General features: G+C 53.2%; 3 protein-coding genes across 3 annotated transcripts; all 3 read right to left on the bottom strand.

Annotated features, from left to right (window-relative positions):
* Positions 1-213: 213 nt before the first annotated feature.
* Positions 214-1761, bottom strand: BO80DRAFT_285837 (universal stress protein). Its single transcript, XM_025714953.1, has 2 exons — positions 1372-1761; positions 214-1315 (listed from the first exon to the last, which is right to left on the bottom strand). The coding sequence occupies exons 1-2, from the start codon at positions 1623-1625 to the stop codon at positions 271-273; spliced, it is 1299 nt and encodes a 432-aa protein (XP_025577866.1). The 5' UTR covers positions 1626-1761; the 3' UTR covers positions 214-270.
* A 1109-nt stretch (positions 1762-2870) lies between these two features.
* On the bottom strand, positions 2871-4440 carry BO80DRAFT_285856 (uncharacterized protein). The gene has a single exon (XM_025714954.1). The coding sequence runs from the start codon at positions 4204-4206 to the stop codon at positions 3349-3351; it is 858 nt and encodes a 285-aa protein (XP_025577867.1). The 5' UTR covers positions 4207-4440; the 3' UTR covers positions 2871-3348.
* Positions 4441-8268: 3828 nt separating this feature from the next.
* Positions 8269-10893, bottom strand: BO80DRAFT_376608 (potassium transporter). The gene is made up of 2 exons (XM_025716666.1): positions 9376-10893; positions 8269-9317 (listed from the first exon to the last, which is right to left on the bottom strand). The coding sequence occupies exons 1-2, from the start codon at positions 10621-10623 to the stop codon at positions 8634-8636; spliced, it is 1932 nt and encodes a 643-aa protein (XP_025577868.1). The 5' UTR covers positions 10624-10893; the 3' UTR covers positions 8269-8633.
* Positions 10894-11801: the final 908 nt, after the last annotated feature.

The raw sequence follows: 11801 nt of genomic DNA on the forward strand, positions 1-11801 counted from the left end.
CGCGTGCGCTCTATGAATCGCTGTAACATGACAGATGTGCACATGGTAAAGAATCGGCAAGTTGATACCCTTACAGCATCCACGTGTCTGTCGACCCTGAATATGTCTTATGATAAGCATTCATATAATGCTAGATCCCCAGTCCCGAGTAAATGAAACGGCTGCTAGATATCAATAGAGGCAAGCCGTGTTCCGACGTGTCTGCGATGTGGATAGGTAGCAATGACCCAGGTGTATATGATGCATGGCAGTTCCTTGGACACCGAACCATCAATCGCTTTGCTTTTCTGAGCCACCCGGGGAGATATCGTCAGTCACGATCAGCGGCACCGTCACATTGGACGAGGATACCCCGGCAACGCCCTCGGTCAATCCGGGAACGTTTTGCGCCTCAGATGTTCCATTGAGCGACACATGGTCTTCCACGTGTGACACAGTAGGTTCGTCGTCGGATCCAGTATCGACCTCTGAGTTCTCCACGCTGCCAAGGGGACTACGGGAAACAGGGCCAGGGGATCCCATCGGAGAGGGTGATTCGTCATGACTGACACTGCTTCGCTCGGATGTTGAGAGCGAGCTCCGTGAGTTTGTATATGTCTGAGGCAGACCAAGAGCGGCCGCCACGGCAGCCTCCTCATCAGGCAGCTTTGACACGCTGCTATCCCGGCTGGAGCTCCGGTCAAAAATATCGCTTCCTCGCCGCTCACTCATCTCCAAGATGTGATTGTAGTTGCGTCTGGTGGGATCTGCGAGACGCTTCTTCTTCTTTTTCTCCCGCTTAGTGGATGGCCGGACCACAATAACAGGAATGGGCGATTGCTGTAAGCAGTATTTCGAGACGGAGCCGGGTAGCAATCCTTGCACACCACCGAGATTACGGCCTCTAGTGCCCACGATGAGAACGGCGGGTTCATAGATCCTGATCATGCGTTGGATGATGTCCTGGATTTTGCCAACAGCCAACTCCAGGACCAAGCTGATCGCCTTCTCATTCTGACTGTTCTTCTGAATCACTTGTTCGAACAGCTTCTCCGCTTCCTTTCGGTATTTCCCCGCTTCGACTGCGGCATCGCTTGCGATACTGGAATCCTTCTCCACCGCACGGAGACAGACGATTTCGTCGCCATCGTCCACCAACTCATCGATGAGCCACTCGAGCGCGAAATCAGAGTAATCATTCTGGTCTGTTCCGCAGAGAAATGTTCGACTGCGTCGCGTACTCTGGTATCCTTTGTGTTTGTAGTTGAGTGTTAAGGAGAAATCTGGCGCATCGGGATTATCAAACGTATCGAAGGAGACGCCCCGTTCGTAGGTCCTGAGTAATCACCGGGTTAGATTCACTTTGATGAGACCACAGTCTGTAGCACTCACTTAGGTGGAGGAGGTGATAGTCCTCGCCCAGCCGCCTTGGCCTCTTTCTCATACACGTGGGAGGGCGAACGCTTGCGGCCTGAGACGCTAGCAGACCGACTGGGGGGTTGCGACTCCGAACCGCCGATGTTGAACTGGATCGATTTCCGTCGAGAATCTCCACGTGAAGGTCGGGACGGGATGGACCCGGTTCTGGTACGCCCAGGGACGGGAGTATGGCCGTCCAGTGATGGTTTGGTGGATGGAGTTGACATGATGATTGCGCCCGATGGTCTTAAGTAGACTGATTGAGGTGGTATCGAGGGTATCGGTTGGCGCCGTTGAAGCTTGCGTATCGAAAGGTCTATCTGGAAAATGCAGATGGCAACCAGAAAATGAGGAAGTCAAATCAGAGAGAGCTCAGCCACCGTGAAGCTCCAGACGTTCTGCCAGTGGTACGATGCGCGAGACGCAGACCATGGTTTGGCGGTGCAGATGTCAAAAGGAGCTCCCCGGGCAGGGATGCTTGAAACGACGAGCTCGAACGGATGACAAGCGATGTAGACCCGGCTGAAGGACAAGGAAGACAGGCCGTCAGAGTGGAACGATGGAGTTGCAGGTACGGAAGCCGGAAGCAGAGGAACTTGGCAGGAGACTGGAGAATAGGAGGAGGCCGGGGCGGGGCAGCCCAGGGCGGTGAGGGCCGGTCACGTTGCGATAACCTCATGATTGCCGAATCAATCAGCCCCCAAGTCATTGGCACTCGAACCTCCCTACAACAGACGGACGGACGGGCAGACGGTGTGGTCACACGTGTGGAACACAACGACCCCTCTCGGAGCCAGTGATGGTGCTACACAGCAACTACCAAACATAGTGATAGTAGTAGTAGTAGTAGTTACGACGCTCCGATCCCGCCCACAGCACGGACGGCTCGTGGGCAGCTGAATGGTCAATGAGGGACTGGACTGTCGGTGCGAAAATTCTGCCCGACTAAATACTCACCAGTCAAAATAACGTGCCCCATCATGAGGGAAATAATTCTCCAATGGCCTGACCCACAAACGGCGAGTCTAATTCTCCTCAGGGTCTAACTTTTCGGAGAGGACGGCAGGGAGCAGCAACCCAATTACCAGGAAGGGAGTCCATCTTATGAGGGATGGCATTGCCATGGCATCCGTCACCCGAAGGTTCCGGCAGAGGAAGAGGGGGAAACGGGTGGTGGACTATAGACTATGAAGAATGAATAAACATAGACGTGAAGGCCAAGTCAGCGGTGCAGGATCGGCGGGATCCTCCGGTTGATCGATCGCCCATGTGATGCATCACGGGGCGGTGTGGTCGGGGCAAGAGGGCCGCGCTGCTGAAGGAGTGGGCGATCGGCACTGCCATCCGGTCTGGCCCAGCGGACTTTGTACGGCCCTGGGTCGGACTGTCGGACTCTGAGGGTATCCCAGTGAGCGGCCTAATCAACTAGTAGCCTGCCCGGGCCAAGAAGTGGGGACTGGCCCTCCAAACACTATCGATCGGCTATTGACGGCCATGTGGGCTGCAGTGAAATTGGCACTCTTTTCTACGGTGAAGATCGACTCGACAGGTCTCTATCAGATGCACTCGCTACTCTGTATCCGTATGTTCTAGCAATGTGTTCATTGTAAATCTCATATCTGGGGCCTCTTGAGGCCCCTCACACTAGAAGAAAAAAAATTCGGCCGTCTATCAAAGCGGCCTAACTGTGGGACCAACCCATCCAAGAGAGTAGAGAATCAATGCCCAAGCGCTCGGGCATGCAAAGGGGGGCAACCCCTGATGCAAAGTAGATGCAAAACAGTAATTAAATCACAATGGCCAACCAAAATTCCTTTTTCTTTGTCACAAAACGCCGGACCCGCTATGATAGTGGCGACTCGCCCAAAACAAAAGCAACCTTTCCAGAACAATTCATCAGGGGGTATCACGTATGGTACATTGACGTGGTCGTCAATCCGCAAGGCACGATCAGTAGGCCTCGATAATCGTGCTTCGTGCCTGACCAGGGACGTAATACCCACTCTCGAGCTCCGTCGGGGACAGCGGGATCTCAGTGGCTTGTGGTTCCTTCTCATCGAAGGTCTCGAGGGTCGGTTGGGGAGGCGACGGCGGCATGGTGTCGTCCTCGGATTCCCCATCGGAGTCTGACAGCAACTCGGGTGGGGTCTGTCGTGAGGGCGAACGGGTCAAAGTCAATTCCTCCAGGTCCTCCGCGTCATCGTACTCGAAGTCTGAATCCGAGTCGGAGTCGTAGTCTTCCTCCACTTCCTTTTCGGTGATGATGGCCACGGGCGATGGTGCCCGCCGGCGCACTGGTGTGTATAGGTTGGATTGATATTCGTATTCATCTTCATCATAGTCGGAGTCATCATCGCTGACATCAGAGTCGGCGTCGGAGACGTCCTCGGGGTCCCAGTCCTCCTCGGGGTCCTCAACCACGGTTTCTGCCCATTGGATGTGTCGGGGTTCTGAACTTTGCGAGGTCTTGGTCACGCCGCTCACGGTTTGGTTGAACCAGCGTTCCTGTTCCCTTTCGGCATCGGCCAGCTCCAGCATGAGAGAATCGAGGAGGTTGGCGTGGCCGACGAGGAGGCGGAGGTCATGGTCCGCCCGCGAGGCTTCCCGGGTGAGCTTCTTACGGGCGGTGTGGGCGAGATAGTAAGTTTGAGTGATGCTCATTTTCTTTTGTTGCCGCCTCCGGACGAGAGAGGAGAAGTAGGAGCTGGGAGTAATGTTGGGGTTGGAGGAGGAGGAGAGGGGGGAAGAAGTAGAAGTAGTGGTAGTAGGAGTGGAGGAGGTTGTGGGGGAAGAAGAGAGATAGGCCATGGTGCCAAAAGTTCGGGAGGGCCGTGTTGATGTGCTTATGAGCTCAATGCAGAATGCCGAAAGATGACTCGTTCGCTTTACGCGGTGACTCAGGCAGCCTTCCCTTTCCGGCGGTCGCGCTGGTGTCCCAATCACGGGCGGGTCGATCGCGGGGCGGTGAGTCAAGGTTGACTGCAGGCGGATCAATAATCACGGCGCCTTATCTTGGGGCGCGAAACAACGACGCTTAGTCGTTTTCGTAAGTATGTAGTAGGCAGGCGCAAAAAATGGATGGACGCGAGCAGTCGTGCAGTTCCCGGCTTCCTAGGCAGGGTAGGCAGCAGTAGTGGCGGGGAAAACGGATGTGCTGGACGTCTGTAGGTCGGTGGTTGAGTAGTGGCTGTCTGTGTGTCTGTATGTAGGTGTGTATGTATGTATGAATATCGGTCTGAGGTGGTCGCCAGCAGCGATGAGTGGTGGACAGATGGATGGTTGAGCCTGGGATGGGAAGAAAATTTGATCAACCGGGAGACAGGGACCAATTTAATATGATATATCCACTTTCCAGGCTGATTTTTTGTCCTTGCTTATTTTTTCCTCGTCGGTGTTTTCCTCAGCTATCTCCATTATTAACCTCGTCTTTTTTTACCTTTTTTTTTTCTCTCGCCTCGGAATTTAGATGGAGTACTATGGAATCGGACCTTCGGAGGCAGAGACCATCGACGCTCATCCGTGGATCGGCTGGAGGGTGCCGGATCCACCAGACCGATTCTCTTGGCCCAGAAAGGCAACTGCAGGTTCACCGCCCCTCTGCTGGCCCAATCAAGCTGGCTCAAAATGAGTCACGGCCAGACTCCGCCCGCTAACCCCGAGTGGACGATCCGCACCTCAGCCCAGCCCAAGCAAACCCTGGACGGGGCGTCGGATGACCAATCTTTCCGCGCCGTTATTTCCGGCTGACGGGAGCTTCACGCCTAGAAAATTCCAGCAGGTGCCCAGTCATTGTCTGCATAATGCCAGAATAATCGATTAGTAACGAAACCCTCCTGGTCAGGAAGGTTGCTACTTCCACGGGACCGGAAAGGCCAGCTGGTTCTTAATGAGCCGCTTAGGTCAATGCCAGGCTCGTTATACGACTGTCCGCTTTGAAATCAGATCTGATTCATAAGCGTGCTGCACTGGTGCAGGCTGGTCCCTAACATGGCCAGCCTCACTACTGGAATGGGTCGACTGGGCGACACCAGTCACATCCCCACCCTACCTTAGGTGGATGTATATCGTAACCGCGTATTTCCTTTGCGCAGCATAATCGACAGGCACTCATCATGACCAGGGATGATAAGAGTGCGTGTCACTAGCTGGGGATTGACCTGCGCACGGAAGTAGTAAAGCCGGTGGTCGTAAAACTAGCCAAGGCCGATTCGGAGTACCTTGGGAGAGATAGCCACGCGAATACGACGGCGCGGAGTTAGGACCAGAAACTCTCCTTCGATACCTCCGATCCCGCTGGATAGATGATAGATGTCGCTTCTAACTGCATAATCTCGCTTTCTGGGTCTTGCAACATCGCAAGCCCACGTAAGCCAGGGCTAGGCGACGAAGTTCCACAGGCTGCCACATTTCACGCCTCTAATTGCTCAGTGCCTGCCGCCTAGACGGTCGGGGCTACTAAGAAATCCGGGGAGCCTGGCATCGCACCGCAATAGGCGCGTACGTACTTCTGGCTGTGCGGAGAGCCGCACGTCCAGCCAGGCTTGGCATCCCTCGACAGGCCAAACCGCAAAATTGGGTAGCCATGTTGGCTTGATCAGTGAGGGTTGACCGCTAGCGACAAACGTGTCCTCCTCTTGGCAATGCCCTGCCTCCACGGTTGGATGATCCCCCTGGCTGAGTACATGGCTGAGTACTAGTAGTTGGGGGGAAGTATGGGGGCGGAATCGTACGTAATCTTGTCGAGGGGCTGGATTATCAGGATGATAATCAACGTGCTGCTTTGGTTTGCTATCAGATAGATAGCTATCTGAAACCTTACAGCGACACAGCCTCGATGGGACTGTGGGGGGCAGCGGCTACCACTAGTCAGCGACTATTGTGGCTAGTGGGTGTCGGTCATGTGACTGTATTCCGATGGGGCAGCTTTGAGGGGTAAGAGCTGCCAACTATGGAGTACAGATTCAAGATGGAGCCCATAGCCGATCCTAATATCTACATTCTACGGAGTACTCCGTACAGTTTCAGACGACCACGATGAAAACACCCAGCGTGTCCAAGAATGTAGCCCACCACGTCTGAAGCCAGCCGGTGGGACCCGGCCAGGGAATGTCCTGACCTGGCATTCAGCTTCCCAAACCAGAAATACGAGGTACGAGATCGAGTGCCTGATTCAGCATGCATTTCGAGGCCCGCTTATGATGATCAACCGGCCAGACCACCAAATCCGCTACCAAGGGGTCAATGAACATTAAACACATCGCTGCCATATCTTCACCACCCACGTCCCCGGACCCGGGAGGCGGCCCCCGCGAGCAGGCCCTCTCATCAGGCTGCAACCATCAATGCTTATCCCTACCAACAGAGAACTTACTTTCACCAGCGGCGAGTGTTGAGTACCAATAACCATTGAACACATCACTGTCCTTGTGCATACCGTGGCCACCCCTCATTATCATGATACAGCCTACGGAGTAACCCATACATATCTCTGCTGCTCTCTCTCCAGGCTGACACTGTAGATCGATCCTCACAGCGGGGAGGAGGATCGAGGTCTGGATTCACTGGTTGACGTCACGAGTCGACCTAACACGACAAGATCCCTGCAGACAACAACAACAGCAACAACAGTCATTGACCTCATACACTGACCTCACCATATCCATAGTACTCCGTGTCAACAACAACAAAAACAACAATCTCGTGTTAATCCCTATACCCATTCTCTTCTAGAACATCCTGCTACTAATAATAAAAACAATAATCACAAGACAATCCCCAAGCTCATCTCCATGGAACCAACCACACTGGAATTCAAGCAAAGTCGGACGTACCCGTCCCTTTCCTTTGCCTCCCCCTCCCCTCCGAGAATCCCAAGTCTCAACTCACGGGGCCAAGAGTGAGTGAGTAAGAGAGTGCACGGCTCAATCGGCGTTTCGCATTCCCAACCTCCGACGCGACCGCGACCGGGAACCGGACATTGACCCTACCCGATGTACCGTGGACCGAACCTAACCCTCTCCCATGTGATAGGGTAATCCGTCTATTCGGAAGAGCGGCATCATCCTTTCCTTTCCTTCCTCTACCTTTGAGGTTGATTACTGATTATGGTTAATTTTTTCTGCCGGTTTTTCGAGTTTCTGAATGATTAGTGATTAGTGATTAATCGGTAGATCTGGATCGAGTAGCCGGGCCGAGGGTGGGTCCGTGCTTCTGACTGTGACTGAGGTGATTGTGACTGTGACTGTGACTGATGGTTTTGTCAGGGATTGAGTCATCGGACTCGGGGTCGGTGTTTGCTTGGGTTGTCTTGAGTGTGTTTCGGGGTTGGAGACGGGGTTTGCTGTGCTTTAGGTTGGTTTGGTTTGGTTTGAATTGAGGTGGCACGGCTTCTCTTTCGTGCACGTGTTTCGTAGCTGTTGCGTAGCTTTCGCTATGTATGAAGTAGCTGTAGCTGTAGCTCTAGCTGTGCTTCTGCTTTGAAGGGAAGTGAGTGATGAATATGATTGGTCAGTGGGGTGTGTGCAATCGTGCATACTACACAGTGCTGTGGGGTTAGAAGGATCCTGAGGTATTCTTCAGATGGTGATGATAGTGGGGTATACCACCTACAACTACTACATACTACATACTACTAATCTCTAATAATCTACAACCGACATAGCACTTTCGCTAGTACTTTCCACTATGTGGAGAACCCAAACTTACTGACTACAGACTAAATATCGGCTGCTACCGTGACATTTGTACACTCTAAACCGCCCTCAAATACGGATACAACTACAACTACAACATCGCACCCTACAGAGGAGGAAACTCCACCCTCCCAGCGCCTTAGTAATACCAACTTGGAAGTAAATCGGGAGTTGTACAACACCCCGAATAAGCTGTCCGTCTATAGTGGATTTCAAAGCGAGCTGAGTGCACGGTCCAGACGCACCCATCAGATGACGAGCCAGTTGGATGTTGTACAGAATCTGCAGCTCAGAGATGTAATAGATGTAGTTGGTCCGGAATGTAAATAATATCTGGGGTTTCCCTGTATTCTGCAAGTAAAGGCTAGTGGCTACCATGCCCCACCAGACGCAGTCAGATTTATAAGACATGCTGGTAGTAGTTACTGCTTTCACACATAGCAAGCATATCGTATGATATCCGTAGGTATCAATACATAGTAGAATCGAATTGAATCGAATTTTCGTCATATCACAAGCAACTCCACAGACTTAAGCAACTCATCAATCATGGGTAAAGAAACTTCCCAGATCTGAACTTTTCTTCCGAATCCACCGTTTCCACCACCACTCCGGTCTCCGACCCTCCTCGTCCGGCTCGACCAAATCACACGGCAAGAGAATCGCGTGGTCCAGTGCGTGCGGCAGTCCACGATGACGACCGCGCACCTGCATCGCAATGACAATCACCTTGGATAGGCTGCTAAACTCACGACATAGACTCGTTTCCGTCCCGGGATAACCCATGGACAGGCCTACGGTGCCGTAAGCGGACACGATCTCGAACAGGATGGGAAAGAGCGAGAAGGCCATATCGGTGCGGTTCTCTTGTAGTCGTTTGCCTTCGGCGACGGCGACGAAGAAGAAGCCCAGCATGACGAACCATAGATCGAATCCGAGCTGACGCTGGATGTGGGCACCTAGCGAGTCGGATTGGTGCGGTTTGTCATGGTCGTCGTATTCTTCGTTGTAGATTCCGAGGCTGCGTTCTTCGTACACGTTGGTTTTGCGCATCGCGATCGCGATCGGGAAGGCGGAGATGTACATCATTCCTACGAAGGAGACTTGCACGGCTGGGTGGAGGCTGCCGAGGGAGGCGATTGTGAAGCCGGCGGTGCGGGTGGAGGCGATTTGGAAGAGGCCATTGACGAGACGGAGGCTGGCTGAGATGGGGGTGGGGTGGGGGATCTAAAAGTAGGATGAGAGTTAGTGAGGATGTGGAGGTGGTAGGGCTGTGGGGGCTCACTTCTTGGAGGGTGTAGAAGATGATTAGATCGATGGCGTTGATGAGCAGGAGCACTGCGGCTAGTCGCCAGGTCTCTGTGCTGGGAAATAGCAGCGTGAAGCATCGTCGGGGATGATCGAGGAGATACTGAAGCTCGTCGTCCAGCGGACTTCCGTAGGTAGTGAACTGGGACAAGGTCCATATGATGAGACGGAGCATGCATGGAAACCCGGTGTTGCCGAGAACGATGAGAACAGTCATCACGAGCAGAGGGAATGCCGCAGTATTGAACGATGCCATCGAGTTCGGAGTCAGTGTAAATCCTAGGTCGTTGAATGAGGAGCCAGCAGTGAAAATAGCCCACCAGGACCGGCTGATGCCATTGTCTGCGAGCATCTGGCCGTAGTGTTGGTTGGGGAGAATCCATGACACGAAGAACAGGATTCCCAAGAGATGGATGACCACGAAATAGCAGACCAGGATGACAACCAGCGTCTTCAGGGCTCTATACTCGATTCCACCAAGCTCCTCTTTTTGTGTCTCGTTCCAGTCGGCGTAGCTGGCAATGGAGGATTGCCACATCAAAGAAGGCAGCGGTGGCATGTCATTCTGCACGTCGGAGAATGATCGCCGCAGTGGACTTTCAATCTCCGACTGAGAAAGACGCGACCATGTGCCAGAGTATGACCGTCGACGCTGTTTCACCTCGTGCTCGGCTTCCGTCTCGCAGAAGGTAATATGAGGGCTGGTCGAGCCGGTTGCACCATACTTCCTGCCACCAGGGGACACATTGGTTGATTCGCTTGAACTCTCCTCATCTACCGTGGAGAGCAAAGGAAGCTCCTCCGATGGCCTCTCGCGTGAGAATCCCCGAGGTCCGTTTTCCACATCTGCGAGTCTCTGGTTGAGCGTGTTGCGCTGAGCACGACACATCATTTTGGCCTCGTGGATGGCTCTCTGGAACCGCTTCCGGAACCAATACAATCGAATCACAACAAGCAGCGAATGGACAAAGATGACGTTGGTGACCATCGACACCACCAAGAGGGTGGCTTGTTGAACCACATGGAGGCGATTGAGATCAATGGTATTGAGCCCAGTTTGAGTAGCTGCGCCGGAGGCGAGAAGCAAGGCATCGACAAAAGACAGCCCTCCGGCGCAGTAAAGGATGATGGATGACAGGAGGGCCCAGGCGATGATGTAGATGTAGTGGTGGCATCGGCGCAGGGGTGACTTGGGATTGTCAACCGGGGACTCGCGAGGGGGCATACGTGAGACGCCTCAGCTGGTCGGAAGCTCTGGTGGTAATACAGACAGGAAGCAAGAATGGTGCGATTGTGGAGAGTTTCGGCTGTGGATGGAATAAATAATGAGGGATTGACTCCTTGCGTGAGCGGGTGGCTATTGGAAGCCGACAAATGCCTCAGTGAGCTGCATCGCGTGTGCCGAATTCGCTTAACCGATCATCAACTGGGTGAGATTGAGAACTCCTGCCGTTAGTCTTGTCACTGGTCGTGAAACATAAGAGAGATGGGAAGTTGACCCACTTGCTATTGCCAATTTATCGGAAAGAAACATGCTTTAAAGAGTTGCACAGCAGCACAGGCGGGTAGAGGCAAAGTCCCAATAAGTGGGCGACAATAATCGCTCATACTGACCTCCCTTCGCTTGACACTCTCCCCGCCAGCCACTGACGCACGGTCCATACTTTGATCAACTCTAATGCTCTGCAGGCTGTGATATTCAAGGGTCTTACCTCATCAGAATTCCCCGGGGATCTTCGCCCCTTGGTTCATAGGGCTTGTTTTAACCCCCCCAATAACCTGGGACAGGGGCCGTGTGAGTGCACCACTGCAAGAATTCAGTCGCCGTATAAAAGCATCTTGTCAAGCTGCATGATCTGACGTTCTCACATGGCTAGTTTCCGACCATGTTTCGTGCTCAGACCTCTACAGAATTGCAGTGCTGCTACCGGTGCATTCTTGACAAGGCCACCGGCCCACCACAACCCCGGGCAAAGGATAAAGAGAATAGCATGGAGGAACAGATGAAGATTCAGATGTGATCCGCGACGCAAATTCTAGCCCAGACACAGGTGGAAGATGAACAAACGAGAGAGGACAGAAAGCAGAGGGGAGAGCAGGGAGGCAGTCATCTCACGCGAGCACAAGTAGGTCTGGGACAGTTCTGCATTATATTGGGATGCGATCGAGCGCAATTTTGCCCAGTCACATGGCCCTATTTCTTTGTTCTACCTTTCCGACCTCGCCCGAAGCTCCCTGTTCTCAATGGTGTTTCTCAACCTGCACGAGTCATGAGCGCCCAAGAGGCTTCGTTGTACAACCGGGCTTTTGAACCGTCAACTTGGAATCAGACCCAGGGTGTTTACCGAGAGAACCCCAACACTTGGAAAAGCGATTGACTGGGTTGCTGCTAAGTTCCGAGAA

This window comes from Aspergillus ibericus (genome assembly GCF_003184845.1).
Source record: "Aspergillus ibericus CBS 121593 unplaced genomic scaffold BO80scaffold_9, whole genome shotgun sequence".
Classification (NCBI taxonomy): Eukaryota; Fungi; Ascomycota; class Eurotiomycetes; order Eurotiales; family Aspergillaceae; genus Aspergillus; species Aspergillus ibericus.